We start from the raw sequence: 20,244 nt of genomic DNA, 5'->3' as shown, positions 1-20,244 counted from the left end.
AGTAGTGCCCGGTTTTTAAAAATACTATTAAAAACGGGCACTTTCATTGATGAAACTTCACATTGCACCATATTTGTAGAAATACTTACCTCTTCGTCTTGAAAGCCGCTCCAGCGCTTCGTCAGCCTGTCGCAAGCCTCTTCCTACGTCAGAAATGACGATTCCGGCCTTCCTCCAATCACAGCATTGCTTTAGGCAATGCTTCCCCCGGGGGGGGGGGGGAAGCCATGATTGGAGGATGCCAGAATCGTCATTGCTGATGTAGGAAGAGGCTTGCGATGGGCTGGAGACAAAAAGGTAAGAATTTCTACAAATATGGTGCAATGTAAAGTTTCATCAATGAAAGTGCCTGTTTTTAATAGTATTTTTAAAAACCGGGCACTACTTGATGAAACTTTACATTCACTTTAATAAACAGAAGCAATTCTTTTCTTACATTTTCATTTCTTAAGATGAGATTAAGTATTGCCTCTCGCTGGTTCCTAGACTGAAAAGAGAACAGATATTAATATACAGAAAGAAAAAAAAAGTTTAAATAGTGCACATTTGGGAAATCTCTGTCTCTAAACATATTTTTTTCTCTACTTTTAATATTTAACCAACTGTTTCATACAAGGGATCCTGAGTAAAACCTTTTTAGATTTGTTTTACATGAAGTAAAGCTGTATACGTCTATATTAACAAAGATTGATTGCCCTAAAGATACAAAGTTTCTTATGTACCCACAATTGCAATAAACCTACACGCACACAAACATGGCATGGGATATCGTTAAACATATAAAATCAGGTTGCAGTCCAGAGAAGTGAGCTCTTCCCTAACTTTAGTTGTCGGTTTATATTTGTCTCAGAGAAAGTAAAAATAGTGTTTCAGACAAATATTACAGAAACGGAGCACAAATAAAAAGCACAGATCGGGGGGCTGCTTTCCTTAAAGGGACATTATACACTCATTTTTTCTTTGCATAAATGTTTTGTAGATGATCTATTTATATAGCCCATACAATTTTTTATTTTTTTTTAAATCAATGTATAGTTTTGCTTATTTTTAAATAACATTACTCTGATTTTCAGAATCCTAACCAAGCCCCAAAGTGTTATGTGAATACTGTCAGCTACCTTCTCCAGCTTGCTCCTGTTTGTGTAAAGGGTCTTTTCATATGCAAAAGAAGGGGGAGGGGGGAGTGTCTTATTTGCCACTTGCAGTGGGCTTTCCAGCTACCTTTTCAACAGAGCCAAACTGACAGCTTTTAAGTAAGTTTTTAAACAGTTTTATACTGGATTTTTATATCAGTATATGTGCATCTTATTCTTTATAGTAGTGTCTATTACATGCAGCTATATGAAAATGAGTGTATACTGTCCCTTTAAAGGGACAGTATATACCAATTTTATTTAACTGCATATAATAGATCTACTATAAAGAAGAATATGCATATACTGATATAAAAATCCAGTATAAAACCTTTTAAAAAAACTTAGAAGCTCCCAATTTAACACTGTTAATGAGATAAGCCTGGGACACCCACTGAAAGGGGCGGATAGCAGAACCTCTCTCCTCCCCTGCATACGAAAAGATCCATTACACTAACAGAATTAGTTGGAAGTCTGTATAAATCAGTATGCATCTAAACCTTTGGGGCTTGGTTAGGAGTCTGGAAATCAGCACAATGTTATTTAAAAATAAGCAAAACTATACATTTTTACAAAAACACATCCAGATGGGCTATATACATGGATCATCTACAACGCATTTATGCAAAGAAAAATCTAGTGTATAATGTCCCTTTAAAATGGTCCTGTGTTACACAGTGCATAAGGATCAAGGTACTGCTCTGTAATGTGATTTATGGCTACTAACCGGCTGATTGACATGGAATCTCGTAGGCATTCTTCGCATTATTGCTGTATCAAGATCCTGGGGACGGTTTGTAGCTCCCATTACAATCACCTGCAAATGAAAACTTATTATAAAGGTGCATGAAAGTCAACATTTTACTTTCAGACTTTTCAATCTATTTCTACTGTCAAATTGACTTAAAGGGATAGGAAAGTAAAAATTAAACTTGCATGATTCAGATAGAGCGTGTCATTTTAAGACACTTAAATTTAGTTCTATTTTCAAATGTGCTTTGTTCTCTTGGTATCCCTTATTAAAAAAAAAAGAATACGCACATATCCTAGTGGGAGCCAGCTGCTGATTGGAGCCGGCAAACATTTGTCTGTTGTGATTGGCTAACTAGATGTGTTCCTTTTGCAAAGGATAACAAAAGATTGAAGTAAATTTGATAATAGAAGTAAATTGGAAAGTTGTTTAAAATAGCATGTTCTATCCAAATCATGAAATATACATTTAGGGGTTTCCTACCCCTTTAATTCTCTTGATATCCTATGTTGAAAAGCATACCTAGGTAACTGTAATGCTGTACTGGGAGCTGCCTGCTGATTGGTGGTTACACACATGTGCATCTTTTCATTGGCTCACCAGATGTGCTCAGTTAGGATCCAGTAGTGCATTGCGGCTCTGGAGCTGACTTTAAACTATATATTTATACAAGACAGAAATGCATTACCTGACAGCTGTAGTCTGTATCCAGCCCATCCCAAAGACTCATGAACTGAGCTTTCATCATTGCTGTGGCCTCATGGTCAGAACTTGAACGACTTCTGAGAAAAGAATCTAAACATAGGAAAATCAAACACAACTTTATATAAATCAAACTGTAGAATGTAAGCTCACTGGCTGATTAGGACAAGCCCCCTAAAGCAAGAAAAGCTTTGTTCAAACATCTAAAAATATTCATTATTTAATATATTTTTATATTTATGTAACGGGCAAAGTCAGATATCCGGCTAATCCTAGGATTACCCAGGTAAATCAGACTTTACCCAAGCGGCTGTGAGTAAAGCCCGATGTACTGTAATTCCCCCATATACACTATTTTTTTTTGCCTCGATCGTCTGGCATCTACCACAAGTGAACTTTGGGGAATGAGGTTTACAAGGGGGGGCTTTAACCCCTTGAACCCCCCAGGCCGAGGCAAAAAAAGATCCGGAGAATGGGGGGGAATTACAGTGCATCGTATATACGTTTGATGCGGTGACTCAATGAAGCGCATGCACTCTGAGGGGATTTATGATCTAACATCGGGCTTTACCCTTTTCCCTTTAAGAAGTAGAACCATTTCCTGCTTTGTTTTCCATCATTATGAAAGCGACAGAGGAAAAAAAAAAAGCAAAACCATAAAGATTTCATCTATACTTGATGGCAAAAAGTGCAGTGCCAGTGACGATGGAAACTGCTGGTCACATGCTCTCAATTGAGGGAACAGATACCTAAATAGTAATGCTTCTACAATGACCAAAAAACTAATGTGCATAAAATACTATTCTAATAACAGAATCCTTTTAATGTAATTAGTAAATCCCAGAGCAATAGACCTAAGTACAAGTAATGTAGTTTACATTCTAACGGGACATGAAACTTTCATGACTCATATAAAGCATGTGATTTTAAAGGGACATGAAACCCAAAATCTCTCTTTTATGATTCAGATAGAGCATACAATTTTAAACAACTTTCCAAATTGCTTCGTTTTCTTTGGTTAAAGGCATACCTACATACGTTCAGAGCTAGCTGCTGATTGCTGCCTTTTGAAATTAACTTACCAATGTGTTCAGCTAGCTTCCACTAGTGCAGTGTTGCTCCTTCAAGAAAGGATACCATGAGAATGAAGCAAAAGTGAGAATAGCGGTAAATTGGAAAGGTTACAAAATGTATGCTCTATCTGAATCATGAAACTTTAATTTTGACTTTACTGCCCCTTTAAATATGGCTATACAAAAGATATAATATATTAAAAGTTTGGTTAGTTACTCTTATACTTGAAATGTTAGAAAATTGTTACCTATTTCATCAATAAAAATAATGGATGGCTGGAGCTTTACGGCCAAGGAGAAAACAGCGGCTGCTAGTTTCTGGGACTCTCCATACCATTTATCAGTAAGAGTAGATGGCTGAAGATTGATGAATCGACACCCTGCTTCCTTGGCTGTTGCTTTAGCAATCAGCGTTTTACCACATCCTGGAGGACCATACAGAAGCACACCTAAGGGATGAACAGGAGATGCATATATAACCAATGGTACCAGGTTCGGAATCTAAGCGATATTTTAGATGGACATTAAAAATAAAGATATTAATATAAAATGATAAATCTGATATACAGTATAAAAATAAAACTCTACAATATACTTTCAATATTTATTTTGTCCCCTTTTCCTGTAATTCCATTCTAAAACAGTGAGCTTTTCAGTTGCTGTTAGAAATGGAAGTGCAGAACACTGTTATATTCCACACAGCCATTGGCTGCACACTCTAGTGACCTATTTATAACTGTCCCTGATTGGCCACAGCTGAGACGGTAACCTAAGTTACAACATGGCAACTCCCATTGTTTTATAGAAATTAAAACTTTAGTTATTTTATCACTATTTAAAGGGATACTAAACCCACATTTTTTTCTTTCATGATTCAGATACAGCATGCAATTTTAAGCAACTTTCTAATTTACTCCTATTATCAATTTTTCTTTGTTCTCTTGCGATCTTTGTTTAAAAAGCAGGAATATGAAGCTTAGGAGTCAGCCCATTTTAGGTACAGCACCTTGGATAGCGCTTGCTTATTGGTGGCTACATTTAGCAAACCAATAAGCAAGCATAACCCAGGTTCTGAACCAAAAATGGGCTGGCTCTTAAGTTTTATATTTCTGCTTTTTAAATAAAGATATCAAGAGAACAAAGAAAAATTGATAATAGCAGAAAATTAGAAAGTTGCTTAAAATTGCTACTCTATCTGAATCATGAAAGAAAAAAAATAGGGTTAGCGTCCCTTTAAACAGCTAATGAAACTTTAAAACATACATCTACAAGTTATTCTCAGACTAATCTTTTCCCCGATTGTAACACGCTCTCTAGCATTTATTTAGTGTTTAATGTCACTTTAATCACTTCTACTGAAGATGTTCTGTAACATACTTTGTAATCTAGCTGTGCCGTTCTAATACAAAATCAAGAAATATTGTAGGCAATTTCTAAAGATTTTACACACAGAAACAAAATATTTATTCATTTACAAATGTGCACTGGTGCGGTTTCCTGGTTTTTTTTTATTCAAACTTACAAGTCACAGATAATAGAACTTCTGGATTATAAAATTGCAGTTTAAAAAAATAAATCTGCATAATGATTTTTAGTACTCACATTATTTATTTATATACAGTATGTAAGGTACAGTTTAAAAGCGTTAAATCTGTCTGTTCCAGCTAAGCACCTTTCAACTCTTATCTTTAGTTTGCTGAAGATTCTTGACTAATGGATTGAATTCTTAAAAGATAGAGCCCAGTTTTTGGGGACTTAAAGGGACACTGAACCCAATTTTTTTCTTTTGTGATTCGGATTGAGCATGCAATTTTAAGCAACTTTCTAATTTACTCCCATTATCAATTTTTCTTTGTTCTCTTGCTATCTTTAATTGAAAAAGAAGGCATCTAAGGGTTTTTTTTTGTTCAGAACTCTGGACAGCACTTTTTTTATTGGTGGTTGAATTTATCCACCAATCAGCGAGGACAACCCAGGTTGTTCACCAAAAATGGGCCGGCTTCTAAACTTACATTCTTGCATTTCAAATAAAGATACCAAGAGAATTAAGAAAATTTGATAATAGGAGTAAATTAGAAAGTTGCTTAAAATTTCATGCTCTATCTGAATCACGTAAGAAAAAATGTGGGTTCAGTGTCCCTTTAAAAGGGACAGCAAAAGCCTTGAGATTAGAATATAAAATGTTTAATTACACAATATACTTATTGCTCATTATGTATTTTGTCCCCTTTAAAAAAATAATAATTAAATTCTAAAAATTGTAAAGTATCATTCTCAGAACTGCAAATACACAATGAGGACTTCTTAAGGATAACCCTGCTATATGTCTCCCTAACTGGCCTCAGCAGATACCATGTAAAACAATGCAGATTTTGTTAGCATAATGATAGTGGCTAGGCCGTATCTTCTACAGAAGCAATCCCAGATTGGCTTCTCTAAATAAGACAAGTGGTGAGTGAAGTATGGCTATAAAAAAACACAAATTACCCCAAGCAAGGTGATATTTTCTTGTTTATAGTTATTCTATAACAAGACAATAGAAGAATATTTTAATTGCAAAATGTTTAATGTCTCTTTCATTGGTATTTTGTGTTCTAGATAAAAGCAGTACTTCCCCCTCTATTAAAGGGACAGTCAAATCCAAAAAAAACTTTCATGATTCAGATAGAGAATGTAATTTATTTTATTTTTATTGAGATCATTAGAATCAATACATCAACAAAAGGTATTGTACAGTACAAATGAAGATAATACAAAACAAGGATGAAATAAACTCTCAAAAGCCCTGAATTATATAAGAAAAGGATAAACAAGATATATGCACAGGACCAATGTATCTGCCAAGTTGAGACCTCTATTTTTTCCATTTTATCTTTAAAATGAGATTAGCTTTAGTGGAACACATTAGCCGGGCACTTTTGGACCAATTGATTTAGGTAATCCTGGTAATCCTAGGTAGTCCCAGGTTATGACCCTCTAGGGTCTGTTAATACACAAAAGGGAAAATCCCAACAATAGGGATGATCCTAACAGCGGGTAAAGACCGCTCCAGGCCTTAAGACAATAGTATAGGTAGGGAGAATCAGTATTGAGAACAGTCAAGCTGTACATTGGATGTAGCCCGCTATGGGGCCCATACAAGTATATGGGAAGGGGGGAGTTATAATATACAAACCATACGTTGGATGTAGCCCACTAAGAAGCCCATGTGAGTATATGGGGGGGGAGGTTATAATATAATTGAATAGGAAGTGATTATGGAGGTCACTAGAAAGTAACATAAAAGAAAAAGCTTTACCCTTCTGAACCTCAACAGAAACATAGACTGATAAAAACATAAAGAAAACATAGTATCCATATTTCTGTGACAAGTATGCGAGCGCCCAACTATAAGTGCATAAAGATGTTTATACTGTACAATTGTCTAGATGTTCTCTACTGGTATATCCATATTGCAATAGGAGTTACAAAAATAGCATCATACCAGCAAACCATCTAAGTCAGCATCCATTACCTTTAACTACAGCAACCTCACTCCCTCCCCTGCCGGCTGGGGAGAAAAGAGGATCAATGTTTTAAGATATACACTAAAGGAAAAGATAAAACTCGATTTAATGCAATCTTAGCTATATATATATATATATATATATATATATATATATATATATATATATATATATATATATATATATATATATATATATATATATATATATATATATATATATATATATATATACACTATATATGGACTGACTACTCATATTGTAACATTATACAAGGTAGGTGTATGTGATAGATATATCCAGAAATATGGCTATCTAAATTGCTCACTAGTCTAATTCTGAGCCTCTGCTCCCTGGGGGACTACTAGAAGTAGCATGTACAATGGCGTAAGATAAGCTTAGTCAGGGGCTCTAAAATAAAGTTTCCTTTTGATATTTAGAATATTTAGAATAGTTGGGGGCACAAGATAGGAACTTATAATTGGCATATGGATAACAGCTTAAACCATACTATCATAAAGGCTCTCTTAATGTACAATTAACTATTTATACAGCTAACATAAACCTTGTATCCTAACCTGAGTCACTCACGTTAAAATGTAAAAACAAGGTTTGCCGTTACCAATAATGGAAATGTGCCTCACCTCGCCCCCATTTAAACAAATAGTGTTGAATCCACTGGTTCGGCCGCAACCAGAAGACCAGACTTAGGTGGACACACAAACCATATATGGGTAACTAAAATAATAAATGCTGAATGTCAAGCTGTAGGTTCAAGTAGAACTTACTTAGAGAGATACTTTAGAGCCTATATCCTGCGGGGTTGTATGAAAGTGTCTTAGTTACATTCAGCACTTAGGCGCTGTGGTGTTAGGTAATAACATTTTTTGTTAGCTAAATCAGGACATTAAAGAAGTTATACAAGAGAAATAAGCAATGTCTTAACATTAGGTGCCCTGCTGTCCAAGTAAATGCGAAAACCTCTCATCAGGATACCCTAATGCAAAAAAACCCCATTAGTTTCCAGATGAAGCATTTGAAGCAGTATATGAGATCCAGTATTAAGACCTAAGTGTCCCAAGATTGTAACCAGCTAGGAATATGGAAATCACATATGCCCCTTATAACAAGTCGTCTCCTTGCTGCTAGGCGTAGTGGGCCATCGAGTCTAATATAACTAAGCACTCTATTACAAATGTCCTGCCAAATGGAGTAGTATGCTGCAATATCTCAGGCTGTCCACCGTCATCATCTAGCAATGTTGTCCTATTTGAGCCATTCTTAGAAAAGTATAGAAAAAGTTTCTGTGACATGAATAACTTGGTAACGGTAACTCTTGGGGTAAACCTTTGCCCGACTAGCCGACCTCGGCACAGAATAGATAGTAGCGTTAGCCACCCGGATCAAAAGGGTCAAGAAGTACAGTAGTATAAAGTATTGTGTCTCTCCTGCATGGCTCATATATTATCCCACTCTGTGCAGCTGCCAGTTCATAAGTGTAAATTATATGGCTGTATCTCTGCAAGTTCTCCATTACACTAAATGACACAGGAAAGATTGTTCTCACATGTATACTAGCAGGATCGCAAGTTGAATAGCTGTAGTTGGGCGGCAAGAAAAATACTAATTTTCGGCTCCAGACTTTAAACGGCATGTTCACCGGTCTGTCATTCATAAGAAGCTCCCTCCTTGCCAACAAGAAAATGGGGTTCTGTTCCGAGGAGCTAGCCGCATCTCTCTGAACCGGGCTATTGCAGGGCATAAAATGATCATTATAGATACCGGGTGATCCAGTAAAGTTTAGTGTCGAGCACATGAGCCATTCCCTTTGCAAACAGGGTCGATCTTTGTAAGGCGGCGCAGTAACGCTTTCCATCTTGTCCCACTCCATAGACTCATGCTGTGATACAATAGATCTTAGGTGGGTTGATATGTCAGCAAACCCAATCGACAGCCATATACTTAAGTCCTGCAGAGCCGTGTATATGCCTAACCAGGTTTCCCAATCTTTTGGCGCCATGACTTTTGTAGGCTGGGCCATTCCCAGCTGGTAAGGGTGATCAAGCGAGGTATCTGCTGCAGCGATAAGTCGCTGGGGTCTACTAGTGATGTAGAGAGTATCCTGCAGAAGCTAGGCTAGTTTTTGGGGCAAATTGCAGAGGGTTAGTCGCAATTCACCGCAATATTAAAGAAAATGCAGCAGGAGCTCTCTCAGACACGTCTTTCTTGCTTGGCTGCTGGCTCCGCCCCCAGAGAATGTAATTTTAAACAACTTTCCAATTTACTTTTATCACCAATTTTGCTTTGTTCTCTTGGTATTCTTAGTTGAAAGCTAAACCTAGTAGGTTCATATGCTAATTTCTTAGACCTTGAAGGCCACCTCTAAGCTGAATGCATTTTGACCACTATATATATATATATATATATATATATATATATATATATATATATATTTTTTTTTTTTTTTTTTTTTTTGACCACTGTTTCATATAGATAACATTGAGCTCATGCACGTGAATTTACCGAGGAGTGAGCACTGATTGGCTAAAATGCAAGTCTGTCAAAAGAACTGAAATAAGGGGGAAGTCTGCAGATGCTTAGATACAAGGTAATTACAGAGGTAAAACGTGTATTATTATAACTGTGTTGGTTATGCAAAACTGGGGAATGGGTAATTAAGGGATAAACTATCTTTTAAAACAACAAAAATTCTGGTGTTGACTTTCCCTTTAATTTGGGATTTTACCAAAGAGCATCATTTTTTATATGCTGTGTTTATTTGCAACATATATTTGTCTACTTGTCTATATTTGAATACCTTTAGGAGGCTGCAGTAACCTTGAGTTCTCAAATAGATGTTTCTTCTTGATTGGGAGTATAACTGTATCCTTAAGATCTGTGATAACATCATCCAAACCTGCAATGTCGCTCCATGTAACCTATAGTGAGAGGAGAGAGTGAGAGATACATCTTTATAAGCAAACAATGAGGGCCCGATTCTATAAAATTTGCTGGTCTTTGCGTGGTTTGCCATGTCTACATTCGCAGAGGCAGCCTTCATGGAATTCTATAAAAAGAGGGCTATCCCTGCGAGTGGCGAGATGTCTCCCATACAAATAATGAGAGCTCTCAGCTCGGTAGAAGTTCATATTGGAGGGTGAGGTACAGAGGGGGAGACTGCGTACCTTAAAGGGATACTAACCCCAAATGTTTTCTTTTATGATTCAGATAAAGGCATGCAATTTTAAGCAACTTTCTAATTTACTCCTAATAACAACAATAAGCTGCGCACAGATCTGAATACAGAAATTATTATTTAAAAACAGATTTTTCCATTGTCACTTGTTAAAATACAGAGTCCTTATAGTCAGAGGTAGACCCTTCTACGCGTTTCATTTGCCTCTGCAAACTTTCTCAAGACGTAGGAGGTGAACCTAAAACCAACCGTCTTGAGAAAGTTTGCAGAGGCAAATGAAACGCGTAGAAGGAAGGGTCTACCTCTGACTATAAGGACTCTGTATTTTAACAAGTGACAATGGAAAAATGTAATTTTTGTAGGCATAAGTTTTCCTTTCAAAGTAATTAGTGTTTTAAGTATTTTAGTGAAAACTCGCCACCTTTTAACTGGCAAGAAAAAAAAACTGTTAGAACTATACTGCAAAAATGTTTATAGAATTACGCTGGGATTCGAGAGACAATTTCATATACACCCATGTTCAGCCCATTTTACGAAAAAACAACAATTATGCTTTGTATTTTGTAAATAAAACTACAAAAAATTTTGTGTTTTTTCACATCCAGTGTACTTAAATTACGATTTACGCTGCGCATATTTAATACGATTTATTCCTGTGTAATTTACATACAAATAGTACGTTTTTTTTTATAAATTTAAAAATAAAATAAATTTTTGCTGCACCTTAACAATACAATTTGTCCTGCATATTTGTGTGTGAATGGTTAAATTATTGATTTTGTATGATTTTTTAAATTACAAATTTAATTGTGCACGTTTGTAATGTATGTATCTCCTCCCTGTGCGAAAATGCAGTATACGCCGCTTTGCAAGACACCCGGTTTTCAGGGTAAAACGTGGCTTTATAGAATTCCACTAGGTAAATAGAAGGACTGGCGAACATTCTTATAGAATCTCACTAGCCCAGAGAACGTTTATAATCGGGGCTAAGTGTGAATACCAGGACTGCAGAGCTCCCATGTGAGGATTTGCAGACATATACTTCAAAACAAAAAATTAACAGATTTGCTATAAAAACTGTACTGTTCATACATTTTCCTGCAGTCCAGACATCTAAAACTCTTGCTGTAAAAGGAATACAGTACCGGCAGAAGTGTAGTACAGCGACAATGTAGAAAACCTTACCAGCATACTGAGAGGATCAACTAAATGGGCCGCAATGCTCATCTCATATTCGGTAAGCTTCACATTTTTTACACCAATCTGCTTCATAAGCTTTTCAGCCTGGGGAACAAAGCAAATATTGATATTTAAAAGAATATTCCTAGAAGGTTTTAGAAGATGTTTAACAGTTGTAGTTATACAATTATATAGATAGGAACAGTGTAATTAAAAGGACATTAAAAGTTAAAATTAAAGGGAAAGTGTCCGGCTAAATTGGTTTCCCCTTAAAATGATGGTAAATCTTTGCGTTTCAAAAACACTAAGCTTCACCAGTGCTATAAATAAAGGTGACTTTCTGCCCCAAAGTATAAAAAAATTCACACAGAAAGTACATTTATTTGGAACACAAGCTTCTGCCTAAACTGAGCTTACAGCCAACTAAAGGTAGTTTCTGAAAATCCCGTTTATTTATAACACTGGTAAATCCTAGAGTTTTTGAAATGCTAGGATTTACTATCACTTTAATGTGTTTCCATTAAGCTGCAAAGCTTAAACTATATGGGGAAATGCTGCTTTAGGTATATTTTCATATATGAGCTATTTATTTTAATTGAAACCATAACCGAGTGTGGTTTAACATGAAGAGAGAGCAGACCTCATTAGCATATCTCTCTCTATATTTACACAAAATCCTTATTTTCTTATCTCTATACACAGTGAGACCAATAATTAAAAAACACAAAGGAATACTCCGGTATTGACATTTTCAATATAGGTGGTGACACAACAGGCAAAACCAGCTATTTCAAATTATGAAATCAATGTAAAGTTGCTATCTTTAAACAATTAATTACGCTCCAGCAGGTAAAATGAATAGTTGTGAGCACATTAAAAAAAAAAAAACACACAACAGTACACTGTCCATTTAAACTTTCAGGATTCAGAGCGTGCAATTTTAAAAGACTTTTCAATTTTCTTCTGTAGTCAAATTTTACTTTCTTCTTTTGGTATCCTTTATTGAAAAGCATACCTAGGTAGGGTGACGAGCAGCAAAGAGCTTCTAAGGGCTAGCTGCTGATTGGTGGCTAAAAAAAAAAAAAGGATACCAAGAGAATGAAGCAAATTAGATAAAAGAAGTAAATTGGAAAGTTATTTAAAATTGTATGTTCTATCTGAGTCCTGGAAGAAATTTTTTGGGTTAATGTCCCTTTAATGAGTTTAACCCTTTGAGTGCTAACGACGGCCCTGAGCCATCGCAAATTCTCCCAGTCAGGTGCTGACGACGGCTCAGAGCTGTTGTTAGCACTCACCCACCTTGAGAGCAATATGGGGGCTCCCATCGACTCCTAACCTCGGCGAACGAACCTGTATAGTGACAGGCATCACCGGGGCTTCACGTCTTGCGTGGTGATGTCACCCGCAATGACGTGATGATGTCACAGCGCAACTTTATTGAAAAATTACAATGGACAGTATGGGGAAATGGGGGCATGCTGCTTAGAAGCCTGTATCTCAGGCATCTAAGCAGCTACACACCCCTGAGACCCACCATTGGAAAGGTAATCGCCTAACCTTTCCAAAAGTATAAGTGATCTGAAAAAAAAAAAGTTAAAAAAAATATATATTACAGGTTACAGAAATTGATTGTTGTCCTCTCTATGTGTGTAGAGCAACGCAAGAAGTATTTTGTGTCTTTTTAAACTTGATAACCCCTTAAGGACCAAGCTTCACATGCTTGTCTTTCAGTTAAGGACCAAAGCAATATGTGTGCATTCAACCGAATTTTGCATCTTTCTCATTTATTGCACTAACACATATTTTATACCATTTTTTTAAAGGAGAAAAGGGGCTTTAATTTGATGTGACATATACATATATAAGTTCTCATTTATTATAAATAAAATACCAAAAAAATTAAAAAAAACTTTTTTTCACAGTTTTGGTGATGATGATGTGTACACACTTAGTGCAGTTTGAGAAAAGTAATTCAAAATAAATGTAAGGACTGGGTAAAGGGGATATTTTAATTTTTATTAATAATTTGGATTTTTTTTTACAGCATTCAAAGTAACAAAGATCTGTCTTCCTCCACTTCACAAACCGAACAGAGGTGGAGGGAGGCGGATCTGATGTCCCACAACATTGTGACCGCTGTGATTGTCTGTCACAGCGATCACGTAGGCTGGGACATCGTGATTTGCCGAGGCAGCTAACAAGAGCATTAACTCCGTGATCACCAGTACCATGGCGATCAGGGGCTAATTTTAGCTCATGATGGAATTATTCGGTCATGGGTCCTTATGGCATGGACAACCCTGATCGAATAATTCCGTCATTGGTCCTAAAGAGGTTAAAAGATTTTCAATACCTGTTTTTGAGCTTCAACCTTCTGTTTTCTTGTCGGATCCATCGCGTCCACCATCCACTTAATAGTAAAATATGTGACAGCACCAAAAATAGTCAAACGAAAGATTAATCCGACTACTTCATTTCTGCTCAAAGGGCGAGAAAAGGCTTCAGCATGGACCATTTTCTAAAAAAAGAGAAATGCAGTAAAATATGAAAATGCAGACTTTCATTAAAGAAGGCATTTTTTTTTTAATAGAAGTCTAAGTGGAACAACTGTCTATGGGCCACATTTATTAATACACGGGCCGACAAGGTTCCCAACTAGGGAATCTGTCTGTCAGTTATTGCGGCAGTACGTACACTGACCTCTTAATATTGCACAATGCTATTCTTGTGCAATACCGCAACCGCCCTTACTCGACTAATCACCCAGATGACCGCTGCTTCTTAACCCCTTAGTGACTGCACCATTTTTCAATTTTCTTACCGTTAGGGACCAGGGCTATTTTTACATTTCTGCTAGGTTTTTGTGTTTAGCTGTAATTTTCTTCTTACTCATTTACTGTACCCACACATATTACATACCATTTTTCTCACCTTTAAATGAAATGGACTTTCTAAAGATACCATTATTTTCAATATATCTTATAATTTACTATAAAAATAATGATAAAATATGATGAATAAATGGAAAAAAACTAACTTTTTCTAACTTTGACCCCAAAATCTCTTACGCATCTACAACCACCAAAAAACTCCCATGCTAAATAGTTTCTAAATGTTGTCCTGAGTTTAGAAATACCCAATGTTTACATGTTCTTTGCTTTTTTTGTAAGTTAGAATGCAATAAGTACAAGTAGCACTATGCTTTTTCCAAACCATTTTTTTTTTAAATTAGCATTGGAACACTGATATCTTTCAGGAATCCCTGAATATCCCTTGACATGTATATATATTTTTTTAGTAGACAACCCAAAGTATTGATCTAGGCCCATTTTGGTATATTTCATGCCACCATTTCACCGCTAAATGCGATCAAATGGAAAAAAAAGTTAACTTTTTCACAGACTTTAGGTTTCTCACTGAAATTATTTACAAGCAGCTTGTGCAATTATGGCACAAATGGTTGTAAATGCTTCTCTGGGATCCCCTTTGTACAGAAATAGCAGACATCTATGGCTTTGGCATTGCTTTTTGGTAATTAAAAGGCCGCTAAATTCCGCTGCACACCACACGTGTATTATGCCCAGCACTGAAGGGGTTAATTATGTAGCTTGTAGGGTTAATTTTAGCTTTAGTGTAGAGATCAGCCTCCCACCTGACACATCCCACCCCCTGATCCCTCCCTGGCCCCTTTCAAACAGCTCTCTTCCCTCCCCCACCTCACAATTGTCACTGCCATCTTAAGTAAATAGGTCACTAGAGCGTGCAGCCAATAGATGTGTGGAATATAACAGTGTTCTGCACTTCCATTTCTAACAGGTACTAAAAAGCACACAATTTTAGAATAAAATAATGAAAGTATATAGCAGAATCTTATATGAAATATATATATATATATATATATATATATATATATATATATATATATATATATATATATATAATCCCATAGAAGAGCACTCTCACTTCCAGGTCAACATGCCAGGGTGCTAGTGAACAATGAATAAAAGTAACAAGAACTTGCACTCACTGGTCTTTCCTTCAAAAACACACATTTATTGTAACGTTTCGGAGATAGAGTATCCCCTTCCTCAGACAAAGTGTAATGGCAACACATGCAATTATAGTGCAAACAGTGATAACCCCTCCCCCCAATTTTTTTGCACTATAATTGCATGTGTTGCCATTACACTTTGTCTGAGGAAGGGGATACTCTATCTCCGAAACGTTACAATAAATGTGTGTTTTTGAAGGAAAGACCAGTGAGTGCAAGTTCTTGTTACTATTATTATATATATATATATATATATATATATATATATAATTTTATATTACCATCTCAAAGCATTTTATGCCCCTTTAACCTCCTCTCTCCAAATATCTAGCACATCCTCAATGACAAGGATCTGATACCACCAACTGATGTCTCCTCAGGAAACTGTGCTGGCAACCAGCTGCCCTGCTAGCAGCTCACCATCTGCAATGACATGTAGCTGTCCACACAAGGATACCACCGCTCAATGACAACAAGCTGTCCACAAGTGAGGATACCCCCCCGCTCAATGACAAGGAGCGGTCCACATGCCTGAGGATTACCCCCAGCTCAATGACAACAAGCTGTCCACACGTGAGGATTACCCCCAGCTCAATGACAAGGAGCGGCCCACATGTAAAGATACCCCCAGCTCAATGACAAGGAGTGGTCCACACCCGAGGATACCCATGCACAGATAGGTCAGCATGCTAAGGCACTGTGGCTGAGCTCTGTAGCAATCCAAGGGTTGCAGTTTCGATCCCCGGCGAGGTCCACTCAGCCTTTCATCCTTCCGAGGTTGATAATATGAGCAATGCCTTGAGACCCTAACGGGTGATTAGCTGCACTTTACAAGTACCCAATACATACATACATACATATAATGACAAGGAGCTGTCCACATGCCTGAGGACACCCACGCTCAATGACATGGAGCTGTCCACACGCCTGAGGATACCCACGCTCAATGACATGGAGCTGTCCACACGCCTGAGGACACCCACGCTCAATGACATGGAGCTGTCCACACGCCTGAGGACACCCACGCTCAATGACATGGAGCTGTCCACACGCCTGAGGACACCCACGCTCAATGAAATGGAGCTGTCCACACGCCTGAGGACACCCACGCTCAATGACATGGAGCCGTCCACACGCCTGAGGACACCCACGCTCAATGACATGGAGCCGTCCACACGCCTGAGGACACCCACGCTCAATGACATGGAGCTGTCCACACGCCTGAGGACACCCACGCTCAATGACATGGAGCTGTCCACACGCCTGAGGACACCCACGCTCAATGACATGGAGCTGTCCACACGCCTGAGGACACCCATGCTCAATGACATGGAGCTGTCCACACGCCTGAGGACACCCACGCTCAATGACATCGAGCTTTCCACACGCCTTAGGACACCCACGCTCAATGACAAGGAGCTGTCCACACACGAGGATAAATACACTTAATGACAATGAGCTATCCCAAAAAGAGGATCCTGACTCTTTAACACACAGAGATGTCAACCTTGATAACAATGAGCTGTCAGCAAAGGGCAGGGAGAGAAAGCTGTCCCTGTGTATAGTGCACCATTCTTAACACATAGTGTGAAAAATCCCAGGGGCCATGGCTCCTAGAATTTTACTCCCGACTTCTAATTCATTTAGGGTAATTTCTTTTTTAACATATTTTATTAGAAGCATCTGACCAATTTAGTATTTTTGCGTTTTTTTATTCTCAGTGCTGCCACTGTCAGCACAATCTTTATACAATGTTGCGAGTAACCAGGCTGCATGATAATCTGTGAAGTTGACTTCTTCCTGCCTTCAGTTTTAGTTTTCTTGAACTAGTTTTGTGCCCTGTGACGTTAAAAGGGATTCAATTCAGTATGTTAAAAGAACAGGAAACCCCATAATTTTCTTTTATGGTTTGGAAAGAACATACAATTTTAAACAACTTCTATCAATTTACTTCTACCAAATTTGCTTCATTTTCTTGTTATCCTTTCCTGAAGGAGCAGCATTGCACTACTGGCAGCTAGATGAACACATCTAGTTAGCAAATTACAAGAGACAAATGTGTGCAGGCACCAAACAGCAGCTAGCTCCCACTAGTGTAGGATATATGCATATTCTTTTTCAAAAAGAGATAGCAAGAGAATGAAGCAGATTTAAAAATAGAAGTGAATTTAAAAAGGTCTTAAAATTACATGATTTATTCGATTTTAATTTTGACTTTCCTATCCCTTTAATAAGTGCCATAACAGCAGTTCAGTTTCACTTCTACAAGCTGCCTGTGCAGTTTCTTAAAGTTGCAACATTGTACAGAAATGATCAACAGTGTTGGTATTTTTTTTAACGTTTAATTCTGCCATTGGAAATATTATACATATTCATAATTATGTAGAAAAGAAAACAAATATTGCATTGGTCCAACAAATGTGCAACTAGCTAATCAGTTTTCTGAAGGACTACTCAAATACCTGTCCCTGTTAACTGGAACCCATTATCAGTGCCAAGGAACATGCCAAGCCTAATCCACAAAAAGTTATACCCTTGAGGGGGGTCCCAATGACAAGAAATTGCCTCTGTAACGTTACTGTAGCTTTAAGGAGCTATTATGTGACCCTTGTAACAATGCCCCTTCACAGTGATGGAATCAAATGGCAAGGATTTGTCCCTTTGCTAGGCTTGGTGTCTCACTCTAGCACTACTCATGGGGCCTCATCTTTCAAACACATGGACCAACCTGACAGCCTCCGTGACCTTCTGGAGCTCCCCCACACCCCATTTAGTTGGTTTCCAAGATACACATAAACCTTCTTATAACAAGCCTCCGATTTACAACATAAAAAAGAGAATTTGCGAGCTTGCGGAGGTGAGTACAACAAGAAGGACACTTACCGGCTGAATGACACTGTCCGGATCCAGGAAGTAAAAAAAACAAATGCAGCGGCTTCACTGTGTGCACCTTTCACAAAACCTTCCCCCGGAAACTAGACCACAAGCAGTAAAGTTCCACTCGAAATAGGGAGCTTTAGGGCTCGAACGGTAACACAATTCAAAATGGGTCATCGAATTAACAATTGAAATAACTCGTTTGTTTTATATCGCCATCTAATAAATCCTCTACTTTGAAAAAGTTTTGTCAAAACGGTTATGTATATTTTTCGTTTTAGTATTATTTTCTTATATTTATTCATCAACATCCAAAATATCTTAGCTATATCTGCAATGTAAGGTTGCAATAATAGCAAAATAATATAATAAATTTAAGGATTTTTCAGCTATTTGAATATATATTTTTGTAAATGTACGGTAGCCAAATAGACTTAAAGGGTTACATTGTACAAAACGTCATTCTAAAACTAAAGAGATATAAAACAGGATTGCTTAGTTTGCAGTAATGAACCTGAAAAAAACTACCAGAAATCAGTCACCTGTTCAGCAAATACATATTAAAGGCCATCTTTGCCTAAATAAATTATTAAGATCAATACCTGCAGAGGACATAAGTCAGCGAACCCACCTGGCTAAGGTAGGAGAAGAGACAGGACGAAAGGGGAAAAAATAAGAAATAAGCAATTGCCCTCTTTGAGCACAACAAGACGAAACCGTCCTAGAAAGGTAGGTTTTAAGACAAAGGGCCACACAAAGCTGAGGGTCCTCAGGAAAGTAGGGATAAAAAAATAGAAGAGAATATAGATTTAGTGCGTCGGGAAACTGAGAAAGTGACGCCCTCCGAAGAAAAGGAGAGACCCTCGACATCCAACGCACTATATCTGAAATCCTACGGAAGGAAACAAGGCAGAGAAGCATGGCTAATTTGGCCGACAACTGCCGCAGGGAAAGCTCCTCGTTGTACTATACGGGGACCACGGGTTAAAGAGTCCAAAACCAAGGATCCATATTTATATACATTAGGCACCTGTATATGCCCGAGGAAAGTTGTTTACATGACAATTTTTATGTCTAGTACCGTTTACTATTAGCAGAACGTGATATTTCCGCCTATACGACTTAAAACTACGTGACATAGTACTATTCCATTTGTGAACAGATACCTTAGTAATGCCAGGGTTAACCTAATATATAATATCTATTTCCACTTCTAGGTACAGTATCCCACAGAATAAATGATGGCATTATTGGTTTCTCATGATTGTCCCAATGTATAATCGTTAATATATATGCATTGCACTAGTTATAGGTAAACAATTCTCTTCTTATTTACACTTAGCCTAACATCTATATAAGAGAGGTTCCTGTCTTATATCTTTACATCATTGTTATTATTAGGGATTATCCTTCAGACTACAGCATATTACTGTTTATATGGTACAGGATGAAAGGGTTTAACACATAACTCAGTCTCCCCCCTTTATCCACAGCACCAAAAGGAGATATACCTTCATGATCTACAGTTACATTTTTTTAAAAGTCCCTAAAGTATATACCAGTCTTGCATCCTACCTAGCTCCGCCCCTTCTTCCTCTTCCCTACCCTTATCTCATTTTGAGCGGCTCTTGCCCGCTGAATTTCCCTTCCCCCAAAAAACAAGAAAGCTAATCCCGTCTTGCCCGATTTCCTTTAGCATAAATGACCTAGTTAGTGCTCCTTATAGCAATGAGGGGACCATTTTTTTCTTTTCCGTACAACATAAAACTGAGGTTC

General features: G+C 37.4%; 1 protein-coding gene across 2 annotated transcripts in view; it reads right to left on the bottom strand.

Annotated features, from left to right (window-relative positions):
- The window catches only part of ATAD1 (ATPase family AAA domain containing 1), a 26,703-nt gene extending 8,150 nt beyond the window's left edge, over positions 1 to 18,553 (bottom strand). For both annotated transcript variants that reach the window (XM_053692216.1, XM_053692217.1), the window contains exons 1-8: positions 18,475 to 18,553; positions 13,894 to 14,058; positions 11,547 to 11,645; positions 9,984 to 10,104; positions 3,908 to 4,108; positions 2,573 to 2,679; positions 1,861 to 1,950; positions 437 to 487 (exon numbers count right to left, since the gene is read on the bottom strand). In XM_053692216.1, coding sequence (XP_053548191.1) covers positions 437 to 487; positions 1,861 to 1,950; positions 2,573 to 2,679; positions 3,908 to 4,108; positions 9,984 to 10,104; positions 11,547 to 11,645; positions 13,894 to 14,055 — 831 coding nt within the window. In that variant the 5' untranslated portion in view covers positions 14,056 to 14,058; positions 18,475 to 18,553. The remainder of the gene's footprint in view (positions 1 to 436; positions 488 to 1,860; positions 1,951 to 2,572; positions 2,680 to 3,907; positions 4,109 to 9,983; positions 10,105 to 11,546; positions 11,646 to 13,893; positions 14,059 to 18,474) is intronic.
- Positions 18,554 to 20,244: the final 1,691 nt, after the last annotated feature.

The sequence above is a fragment of the Bombina bombina genome, chromosome 9 (assembly GCF_027579735.1).
Source record: "Bombina bombina isolate aBomBom1 chromosome 9, aBomBom1.pri, whole genome shotgun sequence".
In the NCBI taxonomy this organism is placed as follows: domain Eukaryota; kingdom Metazoa; phylum Chordata; class Amphibia; order Anura; family Bombinatoridae; genus Bombina; species Bombina bombina.
Note: the sequence above shows the minus strand (reverse complement) of the source record. Positions and strands in the feature narration are given on the sequence as shown.